The 13,734-nt window shown below is 39.1% G+C and overlaps 1 protein-coding gene across 1 annotated transcript in view; it reads right to left on the bottom strand.

The window, feature by feature from the left end:
- Nucleotides 1-13,734, bottom strand: part of LOC139720500 (scavenger receptor cysteine-rich domain-containing protein DMBT1-like) — a 125,783-nt gene that overhangs the window by 86,425 nt on the left and 25,624 nt on the right. Inside the window, exons 9-15 of the mRNA XM_071631853.1 lie at nt 12,068-12,381; nt 11,144-11,480; nt 7,519-7,754; nt 6,798-6,918; nt 4,972-5,304; nt 1,394-1,717; nt 471-782 (exon numbers count right to left, since the gene is read on the bottom strand). Of these exons, the coding sequence (XP_071487954.1) occupies nt 471-782; nt 1,394-1,717; nt 4,972-5,304; nt 6,798-6,918; nt 7,519-7,754; nt 11,144-11,480; nt 12,068-12,381 (1,977 nt within the window). The remainder of the gene's footprint in view (nt 1-470; nt 783-1,393; nt 1,718-4,971; nt 5,305-6,797; nt 6,919-7,518; nt 7,755-11,143; nt 11,481-12,067; nt 12,382-13,734) is intronic.

The raw sequence follows: 13,734 nt of genomic DNA, 5'->3' as shown, positions 1-13,734 counted from the left end.
AAGAAATCCAAGTTTTTTCCACAAATTTCCTTTTAAGGTCTCTAATAACTTTAGCATTCTTTGAGATAATGGTGCTAATAATTCTAAGGAAGAAAGCGCTTTCCTACACAAGTTTTGTGACTGAATTCGAGTGGGCAAAGTTCAGCAAAACTCAAGATCGACGACGCTTCCCGAAGTTTGCTTTTTTATAGGGTAGTCGATCTCTTCTACATTAGCTGGGCTTAGAACGATGGATATTATTTGCGGCCCTGCATCACAAAACTTTCAAAAGGCAGCTTGCAGTGATTATGCTTTTACGATATTTCCTTTTTATCCAGTCTCATATGATCACTCCTGACGCTTCTCATTCCAATGGTTAGATTCGGTTAGCATATAGTCTGTTTCGTGAATTCAGTTATGTACATGTGTAACAGTGTAAGTATGTAGGATGTCTCAAAACAGGGGGGAGCGAAAGAGATTGTAACATTCACCTGCCGGTAAGCACTCAACACCAACGTCCTGATTGTGTCCGCAATCAGGATATCCATATTTGTGCTGTCGACAATCTGCCAAGTTACTCTCCGTACCGTTGCATTGCACGTCTTCCAGCAGAATCGGGCCAGAACCCTGACCGTACATGGCACAACATGAATAGCGTAAGGCGCCCTCAAAGCCCAGCATCCGACACACCACGTTGGCGTTTTCGATGTTCCAAGAGTAATCACTACAGACAGTCCCCCATTGACCATTGTGGTAGATTTCCACTCTCCCTTGGGTTTCGTCTTCGCCTCCTACAAGTCGGACTTGAATTCCGGCCATTTTATTGAAATGATGAACAGACAAAAATCACATGCTAAGGTTAGGATAGTAAATTTGATTACTTGAAAAGGGGAATATAAGACAAGGCAGAATTTCCTTAGAGAAATCATGAATCACGACGAAAACAACAACAAAAAAGATCCGTTGTAACTGCAGGCTGCCTCATTTTCAAGTACAAATATTCGACTACAATTAACAAGATTTCATGGATTCCATACCAAGGGATTTGTGCATTCCGAATGATAGAATTGTCTTCTTTTAATCAGTTTTATATAAGCAGTTCTTGAGCTTGTATTTATTTGACCTAACGTTTTTTTGAACACATTGATGGTGTAAACTTACCCATTCACTTTCCTAACTGATACACACTTTGGCTTTTAATACTCTGGTTCCATGCTTTCACATAGATGCTCCTCATCATCCAACAACAGAATTATCTAGAAAGGAAAGTTGCCCTGAAGAGGTATAATTTTGTCTTTCTGCTATAGCACAACTTTTTTGATGACCTTTCCCCACCAACCAATCGAATTCGGCCAGCAAAGCATGTTCAACAAAATCATATGTGCATGAAACTCCATAAAAGTCCAGCATGTACCTGTCGGTATGCACTCCACACCAACGTCTTCACCATGCCAACAGTTGTGCATTCCATATCCGTTGTGATGACAATCTGCAAGTTTACTCTCCGTGCCATTGCACTGGACATCGTCCAGGAGAATCGGGCCAGATCCCTGGCCGTACTCTGCGCAGCAAGAATAATTTGAGGCGCCCTCAAAGCCCAGCATCCGACACACCATGTTGGCCTCTTCGATATCCCACCAGTCGTCACATACAGTTCCCCATTCACCGTTGTAGTAGATTTCCACTCTCCCTTGAGTGTTGTCTTCCCCTCCTACAAGTCGGACGTGACCTGTGTCAGCTGCAAACATTTATATAAAAACAGGACTCCATCACTTATTTTCCTCGATTTAGAGAATTATTTTCCTTGGTCTTGGCATTAAATCTTAATAATCTTCTTCACGCAACTGTACCCATGGGGGAAAAAGCGATTTATATAATGTTGGGTCGACGCTGAGATAATGTCAGAAAATGATTACAAGTATTTTTCGAGAATGTTATCATATAAAATGGTGAAAAGAATCAACACAAAATAAGTAATATAAGGATTGGATTAAACTGCAAACCAGCTAGGAATTTTTTTTTTCCATGTCATAATGGCTATTCACATCTTCGATATTTAACGGCAGGATGGGTGAGGGGTTTCAGCCTTAAAGGTTGATATCTAAGCTGCGGATCCAGTTCAAGGCAGCATCTGCTGAAGCAGGTTCTTCAGGCCCGCCTGGGAACTTCAGTAGGTGGCAGTCTTCCGCGATGTGACGCAGGGTTTAGTCAGGATGGCCGCAGTCACACGCAGGACTAGCCGAGAACCCCAATTTGTGTAGACGGTGGCTCGCCTTGGTGGATTCGGATGCGCTTTAAGGTGAGCCGCTGATTCCGAGGGAAATTGTTGCCCTCTGGCCTTGTTGTCTGTCAGTGATGGTGTTGCACATAACTTAAGTTGTGTTGGAGACAGCACAAGACCAGCATCTGCACCGTTTACTTTTGGAGTCAAAGAGTTCCAGTGCATGATGGAAAGGACTTCCAGACGGATTTCGGGCACATTGATGAGATGTTGTTCTGGTCATCGTGGATGCAAAGATCAGTGTCTGTATTGATGGCACTTACTAACGACCCTTGCCATCCTTTTCTTCCAGCGTGGCGGGGGGGGGGGGGGGGGGGGGGGTAGCTAAAACAGGCAGCCAGTGAAGAGGGGTGGACTTGATTGTGCCTGAGATTACTCAGCTGTTACTTAGCTGTTGGCCCACTGAATGAGCAGTGCTCTGCCGTTGAGTAAACGAGGGCCAGTGTTGCAGCGTTGCTTGCGAGTTTCCTGATGATGTTGACCCTTTATTTCAACTTGTCCGCACCAGCAACACTCGTCAGTTATTCTCGGTATGGGAGAGTCCAATCCAACTTATTTCAAGATACTTGGGAAACTCCTCATGTTTTATAGGCTTCCCACAGAAGACTACCTTCAGCTTAGCACTGAAAGATGAATACTTTGATGAAAGACAGTAATGGTAGTCTTTTAAGGTTTGGCGCGAAGTCTCCGTGGGGTAAAGTACCCTTCTAGTGTCTTCAGATTTTGGGGCGGAACTTGGTTGATATCATCTAAGCGTTCCGTTATGTAAGCATGTATGTATGTCTGTCTAGTTAATCGAATCCTGACTAACTAAAACCAAACAGGCGTTCCCTTATAAATACATTTATGTAAAGTTGTTGTTGCTAGGTGTTTCTTAACTTGTTAAAACCCCTGCAGCCGTTCCGTAATTTATGCATGCATGTACAGACTTTCGATTAATACCACTTCAGCCCGTACCATACAGGCGTTCTAGGGCTTCACAGTTGCACAATTACACACTTGCACAGTTGCATAGTTTTACGGTTTCTTGCGTCCTAATCGGTTAAACTTGACATCCCTTCCATTGCTGCATAGTTGCATGGCTCCTTTAATTCCGTCAAATCTCGCCCATAACCGCGGAAGCGACCTAACTCTGAAGTCATGGAGGTTGTTGTGGTCCCCTAACCCCCCCCCCCCCAAAAAAAAAAAAAAGAATGAGCTGAGAATACAATTATTATCACCTTGCCGTGGCATGTCCGTATGCCACGTTGTGCTCAAGTAAAGATCCGTCTGTGAGTTGACACAACCTTTAATCTTATGTAGTCGGCACTGCAGTTTTGTCACTTGCTCATAATACGTCCTTCTCAAAAGTAGGCTTATATTTCTCGAGATCCGAGATGGACAGCGGCGGTAATGTTTGCAGCGTGAGATTGCTCTTGCACTCAGATTAGTTCGACGCATCAACAGCGGCTTTTTGTACCCCTACCCATCACTGGATATTTCTTTCTTTGTTGCTGTTGTTTTGAAATTTCTCTTTGTGATACTAGCAGCCTTTGCAACTGGATATCCTAGTCCTTTAAATATCCATATTATACGTTATGTAAGAGAATTGTGGAATTATTGTTTTTACATTGACCCTGGGGAGAACTGTGAAAAAGGATCGAATGCATACTCGAGAAACATTATATTGATCCGCAAGTAGTCATGGCGTATTAGAGAACTATTCAAATTAACTGCACGCTACCTCAAAGGCTTTTTAACTTGACTAAAAGGAATAATTCATGGATTCCATAGAAAGGGATATGTATATTTTCACTCTATTCATAACATCGTTTGATCAAACTGCTTTAATGAATAGTTCCATTTTGATTAAAGGGAAGGTAAACCCAAAGAGCAATGTGGATTGAGTGAAAGCAGCAACATTAGTAGAACACATCAGTGAAAGTTTGAGGAAAATCGGACAATCGATGCAAAAGTTATGAGTTTTTAAAGTTTTGGTGATGGAACCGCTGAATGAGGAGACTACTAGAGGAAATGACGTGTGAGTGGACAACGATACAAAGAAAATATAAAGGAAATTCAACAAAAATTCACTTTTCTAGAATTATGAAAGAGCAGTGGACCAACCGCTTTCAGAAAGCAGGGGGAATAATTGCTGCCCTTAACATATGTCAATATCAAGTTGATGGAATTTGTAATTTTCATGAAAAATGGATGTTTGTAGTATTTTCTTTATATTTTCTTGGTATTGTTGTCCACTCATACGTCATAACCTCTAGTAGTCTCCTCATCCAGCAGTTCCAACACCAAAATTTTAAAAATTCATAACTTTTTCATCGATTGTCCGATTTTCTTCAAACTTTCACTGATGTGTTCTACTAATGTTGTTGCTTTCACTCAATCCACATTGTTCTTGGGGTTTATCTTCCCTTTAATAGAAGCTGTAATGCTACCTTCAGTTTCTAACCAGGCTTCGGCGTTTACGTAAAATCTACGAGTATAGAACCACGAAACTCTTGTTCTACACTTTAACATAAATATACTTCTCTTTATCTTCATTAAATGAAATATCTTTAAATATGGTAAATCGGGTTCAATTGAGGAACTAGTTATTTGTTTACTTTAGCTCAACCACCTTCTCGCTGCTACGGTCGCATTCGTTCACAATTAAATATTCAGTGAATACATAGGTGTACGTACGTGTTACGGCTGGTACAAAGTCTAGAATTTACCTTTCGGTATGCATTTCACACCAACGTCTTCACTGTGCCCGCAGTCGTGCCTTCCATATCCGTTGTGTGGGCAATCTGCCAGGTTACTCTCCGTGCCATTACATTCAACGTCGTCCAGCAAAATCGGGCCAGATCCCTCACCATACTCGGCGCAGCAGGAATAACGTAAGGCGCCTTCAAAGCCCAGCATCCGACACACCACGTTAGCGTCTATGATATCCCACCAGTCATCACAGACAGTCCCCCATTGACCATGGTAGTAGATTTCCACTCTCCCTTGGGTGTCGTCTTCCCCTCCTTCAAGTCGGACCTGAATCCCAGCAGCCGTGGACACTGGAATAAAAGTATTTTACCAGATTAGATACGGTTTTCTTTACCTCTTCTTTTTACCGATAAGCATTTGAAGCTAGAAAAGCCTACGCTAGAAACATATTTCGTAAGAGTTCTCTCAATATCATAAAGCATTTTCGTTCACTTCAATGACCTTTTATTTTAATTTCCATTCTGTGATTAACGTCGAAGGTACCTCAATTCTTACGGGACCAGTCAAAGTCATCATAATAATCGACTGCTGCCAGCCACAGGTACCGTATTCAAAGTCAAAGTCAATGATACTTTGCCTTGGTGGGAGGTAGCCGTGAAGTAAAGAAAGCATCGTTTTCTTCTCTTGTATCGAATGGCACTGATACATCAGTCAGTCGTAATAAAAGTATGACTATGCATTTTAAAAAGCAACATATTAATCCGCGAGGAAGAAATTTATAATTTACTTTCATTTTTTACAATGAAATGATTAGTGCGTGTTTCATAAGAGCAGATAATTGCAAACTCATATTAAAGTGATTACGACGGAAATTTTTAACATTTTTCTTACCGTTGAGCGGTGGTTTCGTTGGTTCATTATTGGCGTCCGTATTGGTAAACCATTCATTTACTTCTATGTGAGAAGAAATTATGACAGATTCGATGAGTTTCAACCATAAAATCAAAATCATATATTATTGCGATTTGACTGGTGAAGTAGGAAAAAAAGCAATAAAACTCTAGCAAGATTTGGCAAGCAATGTCGTTAGTGTGACGAATGTAATGCATTTCAACAAGTCACTTGTTGTACCTTGCATAATTTGAGTGACTTTCACACATGAATAATTCATTTTAGAAAAATAGTTACTACAAACTTTACAACAAAACACAACATCTAAAAAGATTATGAATTTTATCTTCATTTCCAGTCCTAAATAATCAGTGCATGTTACAAAACAGTAGGGAGTTGGATACACATGTTTAAAGACAATGTTCACATTTAAGCATTCAACCTGATCACATTGTACAGTATCTTACCGGTGTAGAGTGGTGTTGTTGGTTCATTACTTGAGTCTTCTGTGGTAATCAGTTAGTGTCATGTGAGAAGAAAAATAAAAAAAATGCGACATCTTAATCCATAAATTGGAATGATTAGGAAGTGGGTTATTCTGATTTAGTCATGCAAATATATACAAGAAAAAAAAATCAACTTCCATTAAGGAACAACAATCATGGTGCAAATCAAGTAAAAAAATAACAATCATTTTATGTTTTCTCTAATTTTCATGCCTCCAGTCAAGGTTGTCTGTTTGGTTTTGGTTTTTTTTTCTTCTACCTGCCATTTATTTCTGAGTAGGGATCACAGCCGTCTATCATTTTCAGCGTTTCATACATTCTTCTTTAAAGTCATGGAACCCTCGACGACTCTAAAACATAAGAAAAAGAAAAAATAGATTTTTTCTTGTGTATGTACTCAAACATTCTCTTTATTATTTTTCTTCAAATGTTTGTGTGATGTTTACCTTGTTGGCAGGGCCCCTTGGAAAGCCGAATGTCATCTATAGCAATGTCACCTGTGTAGCTACTCCCACGCACACCCTCCATGGTGATGTAGAATGGTTGTGTGTAATTGTCGATGGAGACCTGGTGATGAATAAAAAAAGAAACAATGCCATGTTCAACGTTCTTTTTTCATAAGAATACTATGTCGACATGATTTCGTCTTGATATCGCACATAGATTTATACTTATGGCGTGACGGATGTTTAATCTTTAAAATCTACTCCATCTCATAAGGAACTACATATATTTCTCTTCAGCAAAGGGTATGTTAAATATTCTGTGCGAAGCGAGATTTCAATATCTGAGGAGACTTTGAAAAATGTAAGACACATATTATTTAAACATACGATATATAATATGTATATATATATACCCACATATATATACATGTACACAATAGATAGATAGATAGATAGATAGATTTAATCATAAACGGCGAGAGCATAAAAATCATTAATTACAGTCCTTACCATTTGGTAACAACAGCTCTTAGGAGTCATTGAAATATATTCCTCTGGTGGAATGTGAACGTCTCTCTCTTTCTCTGTCACTATGTTTAGAGGGTTGCAATGACGATGACATTGAAATTTGAATGTAGGCCTATACTTGCTTTCAGACACCAATCCATGAACATAACTATCATCACATAAACTCTTGAAAGAAATCTCTGTCATAACTTACCCGCGCTTCATACCACGCGTTTCCTCTAGCTCCAGCAAGTGAGAATAACACGTCAATTGAACTTGGTGTCGTTGATGCTGACTTGTAGACATTCAGTGAATTAATCGAGCTACCGTGCATATGATACCAAAATATCAGGCACTGTGGCCCGTAACGATACAGGGCAGGACTGGTTAGGCGTGCATCTTGTCCGGAATAACGTGGATGAGATGTCTCGATGTACATGTAATATCCGTCTGCAAGGAGAGGTAGATGTAACAAACTAATAAATAAATACAATAACGAATAAAGTAAAAACAGAGTGTAAGGTATTTGAGCCCGTTATTTCGAAAGTTCGTTGGGAGGTGATTTGGCAAACATAGCTATAATACAGTCGGTATGAGCGCGTTTTTCGCCACATCCAAAGGACCCGGGTTTGATTCCCGAATCTCACTGACCAATGTTGTGTGTACGCATTCCGTCCCTTCTAAAGGAGTCTGGTTTCCTGACCCTTTGCCGAAGGCAAAAGTCTCTGCAAGACAAACCACCGTAAACTATTAAGTTTTCGACGTTGAGGACGTCAATATCCTGAATAGAGAAATAGTACGACAGAGGGTCTTGAAGCCAGACTACCTCTAAAGAGGCAAAACACTCTTTCTCACAGACAAGATGAATGAAGCAAACAAATAAACAACCAAACATTAACCAGAAAAAGGGAACAAGGTTTGTTATTCCGAATGAAGATAATGCTGACTCGTACACATTCATTGAATTGATGGTGCTATCGAATATCGGTATGATACTAACATATCGATCGGGCCACCATTATGCTTTTGGTGGCCCGATATCAAATTTTACTATGATAGGTTGGGGCCACTGATCCACCGTCAATATCAAGTCCCGATATATCCAAAATGTCTTAAAAGCTTTCATTGTTAGCTTTCAATAACTTTTTGTTATTTTTTTTTTCATTTACGGTAAAAAAGCTATTTTCTTCTATTAGTGCAATAAACAGACCCCCGAAAGGAAGATAACGGGACACCTCTCAGCGTTTTACAGAGAGAGAAAAAAAATATATATATACAGTGAATATGTACTAGGCCTATATATATATTTCATGGACCCACGGTAAATGCAATGCAAAAACAAAACAAAAAATCTTAAACTCAAAGGCAATAAAAAGTGTTAGTGCTTACAGCCGGTTGTATGGTCCCCGCTTGTCCAAGTGTTGAACGACGAGGTGTTACCACTATTACGAGACCAGTCAAAGTCATCATAATTATGACTGCTGCCAGCCACAGGTACCGTATTCAAAGTCACAGTCTATGTTTCTTGACCCTTAGAGAGAGGTAACAAAGCGCAATAATGGTATTTTTCTTCTCTTAACATATTTAGTGACATTGATACATCAATTACCCATAGAAAAAGTACGACTATACGAGTTTGTAAGCCAACGTAACATATTGGCGATATAGATTTCATTGCATTTTGGGGGCTTAAACAGTTAGTGCGTGTGTGCAAAAGAGTTAGTAATGAGGATCTTGTATTGAAGTGATAACAACGGAAATTATAAAATTCTCATCACGAAACTGATCACAAAAAATCTTACCGTTGAACGGTGTTGTTGTTGACTCATATATGCGTCCGTTGTGGTACCTAAATCCGTTAATCATAGAGAAGAGAGAAATGACAAAAAAGGGGAACAAAATTTCTTGAGACAGCACATAACGTTCCAAAAGGCGGCGTGGTATGCTCAAAGAATTTAAAGGACAAGTTCACCCTTCATAAACATAAGGATTGAGAGAATGTAGCAATATTAGTAGAACACATCATTGAAAGTTTGAGGAAAATCGGACAATCCGTTCAAAAGTTATGAATTTTTGAAGTTTTTTGTGCAGTAACCGCTGGATGAGAAGACTACTGCAGTGTGTGAATAACTTAGATGTCACATGCGTACAACAATATAAGGAAAATATAAAGAGAATTTCACAAAATTTCATCTTATGAAAAAAGTTCACATTCCCCCGACTCGTTACCGACAAATGTTATGGGTTATATTATTCCCCCTGCTTCTAGAAAGAGCCAAGTCAAGTGCTCTTTTATTATGTGAAAAAAGTGAAAATATGTTGAATTGTCTTTATATTTTCTTTATACTGTTGTACGCATATGACTCACAAGCTGTAGTAGTCTCCTCATCCAGCGGTTCCAACACAAAAATTTTAAAAATTCATAACTTTTGCATCGATTGTCCAATTTTCCTCAAACTTTCACTGATGTGTTCTACTAACATTGTTGCATTATCTCAATCCTTATGTTTATGAAGGTGAACTTGTCCTTTAATTTGTGAATTGCCAAGTTTTTATGACGTGGAATATGTGAAAAGATTTTTAAAGTCACACAGATTTAGAATTATCTGATATCCTGACCTTCGCCTGACTTCATACGCTAAATAACGTGTATCCTCACACTCATGATAAATTATGAAAGTCACGAGAGCAGTGCCCGAGTTGATAAACTTCTACTAACATTGCAAAAAAAAAGGGGGAGGGGAATGGATACTAGCGCAACTCAACAAGCTTGAATTCACAAAACTATTTTGTTGGCACAAACACATCGCAGTTGTATAGCTTTATGGTAGAATTCCACAAAATTTCTTGGGTGTCGTCTTTCCCTACTACAAGTCGGATTTGACATAAAATCAAATCAGGTAGTACCCTAATTATTTTCATCGAACCAACGTTATTTGTCTTTGTCTCTGGATTTTCCATGAATAAACATATAAAGCTACGTTCCAATAAACCATGGCCAAGTATTAAAGGCCACGTTCCAGTTACTTCAACATTTGATTAATTGACTTTTGCTTCTGTTTCCTCCGATGAACAACTTTCTTTGAGATAAGCAAAAGAGGCGGGAAATTTATATTTGTCAATGGATTTTCCATTGCTCAACATTTAACGCTATTTCCTTGGTAGGCTCATCGGTAAATAGCCTTTTCTATTTGGATTATCCATCAAAAAGTATTCAAAGGTAATTTCTACTTATTTCATTTTAAGTTGCGTCATCAACATATTTTTCTTTGTTCCCTTGAATTGATCATTTAATGCAAATTATGGTATGGAAGAAATCGCTTTGCTGTACAAGCCTTGTGACTGAATTCGAATGTGCAAGGTGAAGTATAACCCTATATATGGTCCATGGTGCATCCTAAGTTTGCTTTATTATCACCTAGTCTCTCTTACATTACCTTTCCTTCAAAAAATGGCAATTATTTGGGAATAAAATATCCTAACAAGTTAAATTAAAGAATCATTTGTCCCTGTTACTCTTATGGTGTTCGTCTTTTTCTTTTCTTTTTAGACAAAATTGTTTCGTGAACGGTTGCATGCATTTCACTATTGTACGATACTTTCACATCTTTTTTTCTTCGTTATCAAACAACACAAAATATCTTGGAGTAACGATAAACGTAAGAAGTTATTACTTCTCTGCCTAAACACAACCAGCTTTCTTTTTGTTTTTATTGATGCTTATCATTCCGACGATGAAAAACTTTCAGCATAATCTGTTCCGTGAATTTAGTTATGTACATGTGTGATGTAGGAGGTCTGAAAAGAGAGGGAGGGCCAAAAAAAGATGTAACATTCACCTGTCGGTACGCACTCGACACCAACGTCTTGCTGGTGCCCACAGCCGGGCGCTCCATATTCGTGCTGTCGGCAATCTGCCAAGTTCCTCTCCGTGCCGTTGCATTGCACGTCTTCCAGTAGAATCGGGCCAGAACCCTGACCATACATGGCACAGCAAGAATAACGTAAGGCGCCCTCAAAGCCCAGCATCCGACACACCACGTTGGCGTTTTCGATGTTCCAATAGTTGTCACAGACAGTTCCCCATTGTCCATTGTAGTAGATTTCCACTCTCCCTTGGGTTTCGTCTTCCCCTCCAACAAGTCGGACTTGATTTCCAGCCATTTTATGTAAATGGTGAACAGACAAAAAGAGCATGCCAAATTTAGGATAATGATTTCATTTTGCACATTCTGTAACTTAAAGAGAGTGCTAGAAAAGGGGAACAATTATTTTCCTATGTAAATCATGAAGCAAGAAAAAAAAGGAAATCATCCGCTCTAACTGTAGGCTCCCTCATATGTGATTGTTGGAAGCAATTTTTCATGGATTCCATACCAAGGGTTGTGTATATAGCTGATTCACCTTCTTTGATCTAATTTACGTAAGCAGTTCCTGAGCTTGTACTTGAAACATTAATTTTCTTTGATCACGTTGATGTCGTAAAAATCACCATTCAGTTTCCTAACAGGCGGACAGCTACAAACTTCGGCATTAACTTTGGTTCCAGGGTTTCACATAGTTAGGCCTACTCCTCGTCATGAAATAACGAAATCATCTAATAGTAACGCTGCACTGAAGAAGTAGTTACCTTCTGGATAAACGTAATTTCATTGTTGCCCCTTCTTAATCAAACAGTCGAATTCGCCCAGCATAGCCTAATCGAAAGATGTCTAAATTAGAACAAACACGTACAAGAATGTCTAGCATTTACCTGTCGGTATGCATTCTACACCAACGTCTTCAGAGTGCCAGCAGTTGTGCATTCCATATCCGTTGTGCGAGCAATCTGCCAGGTTAGTCTCCGTGCCATTGCATTGGACGTCGTCCAGCAGAATTGGGCCGGATCCCGGTCCGTACTCGGCGCAGCAAGAATAATTTGAGGCGCCCTCAAAGCCCAGCATCCGACACACCACGTTTGCGTCTTTAATGTCCCACCAGTCGTCACAAACAGTCCCCCATTGACCATCGTAGTAGAATTCCACTCTCCCATGAGTGTTGTCTTCCCCTCCTACAAGTCGGACGTGGCCTGTGGCAGCTGTAAACATTTATATCAAAGTAGGACCATAAGCTTCTTCGACCGAAAATTATTTTCCACAGTTATGAATCGGGAATACGATAAGTTTCCAATACTTTAAGTTTAGCCATTGGCAAATTGCAATTTCTCCCATGGATAAACAATATTATTTGAGATTGGCAAAAAGACGCAGATAAATTAATCGTTGCTTGCCGATGATCAAGAAGAAAAGAGCGCTTTACTACAAACCATGTGACAGAATTCGACTAGGAGTAGTTTCGCTTAACCATGAAGTAGACGATGCATTGCTAATTATGCATAATTGGTTGGTGTTCTCTTCCCCTACTTTTCTTAAAAGAATGAATAGGACATTATTGATGAATGAAATAAACCTGAGCCAAAAAAAAAGTCTAAATGATTCCTGCCATGTTGTTACTGGGTTTACCCAGCATATTACCTAACGAAAAGTTAGTCGCCACAGTTTTTCCTCTCGCTCTTTAACATTTATAAATTTTGCTTCATAAAGGTAGGCCTAGTTTTCTCCTACGGGCCCGTGAGGGGGCAGCTGCGAGACAGGTTGTTGCTAATCCTCTGGACCATAATGTTCACAGTATGAGATGCCCTTTTTAAGAACACATGGAAAAGATGACCTCGACGTACCAGCAGCGGATATTTATAACACCTGCCCAACCTCGAGTATTTTTTTTTCTTCTTTGTTATTGCTTTGAAATTCCTCTGTGCGACGATAGCTGCCTTCTCACGTGAGCTATGTTAAATCTCTGAACACTACATGTAATTATACTAATGACATGTAATAGAATTGCTAATTTATTGTGCATTACACTGTATAACACTTGGGCAGCGCGTAAACAATGGATTGAATACATAAATAAAAAAACAATTCATCCACGAGTAGTCATGAAGTTAAGAGAAATATCCACTTTATCCGCAGGCTACTCCTATTAAAGGCCAAAATGGCTGGGAGCAGTACTACATAGAACTCATAAAAGGAATGTATTTTCACCGTGTTCGTCTTCTTTAATCTGCTTTAAATTAGCAGTCTCTAAGACGTGCCCTCGAAACATGAACTTTATTTGTTCATTAATAAATATATCGTTCAGTTTATTCCCGGGCTTCGGCTTCAGCATGTTCTTTGTGTTTTTTTCTTTTTCACCCTATTATTTGTGTATCCATAAATTTCATTTATTACATATGTAATATATATGTAAACATTACAAAATCTGATAAAAATTATGTGCTTATATTTTATGTCAAAAAAATGTATTTATAAGTTCTGTTGGAGATTGAAAAAATAAATGAATGAATCAATGAACATACCTTGACTTTACAACCACGCTACCCTGGTTTTACGCT

Source organism: Diadema antillarum, unplaced genomic scaffold (genome assembly GCF_040938485.1).
Source record: "Diadema antillarum isolate AM-2024a unplaced genomic scaffold, OU_Dant_1.0 scf00000128, whole genome shotgun sequence".
Taxonomy (NCBI): Eukaryota; Metazoa; Echinodermata; class Echinoidea; order Diadematoida; family Diadematidae; genus Diadema; species Diadema antillarum.
This window is presented reverse-complemented; position numbering and strand designations above follow the sequence as displayed.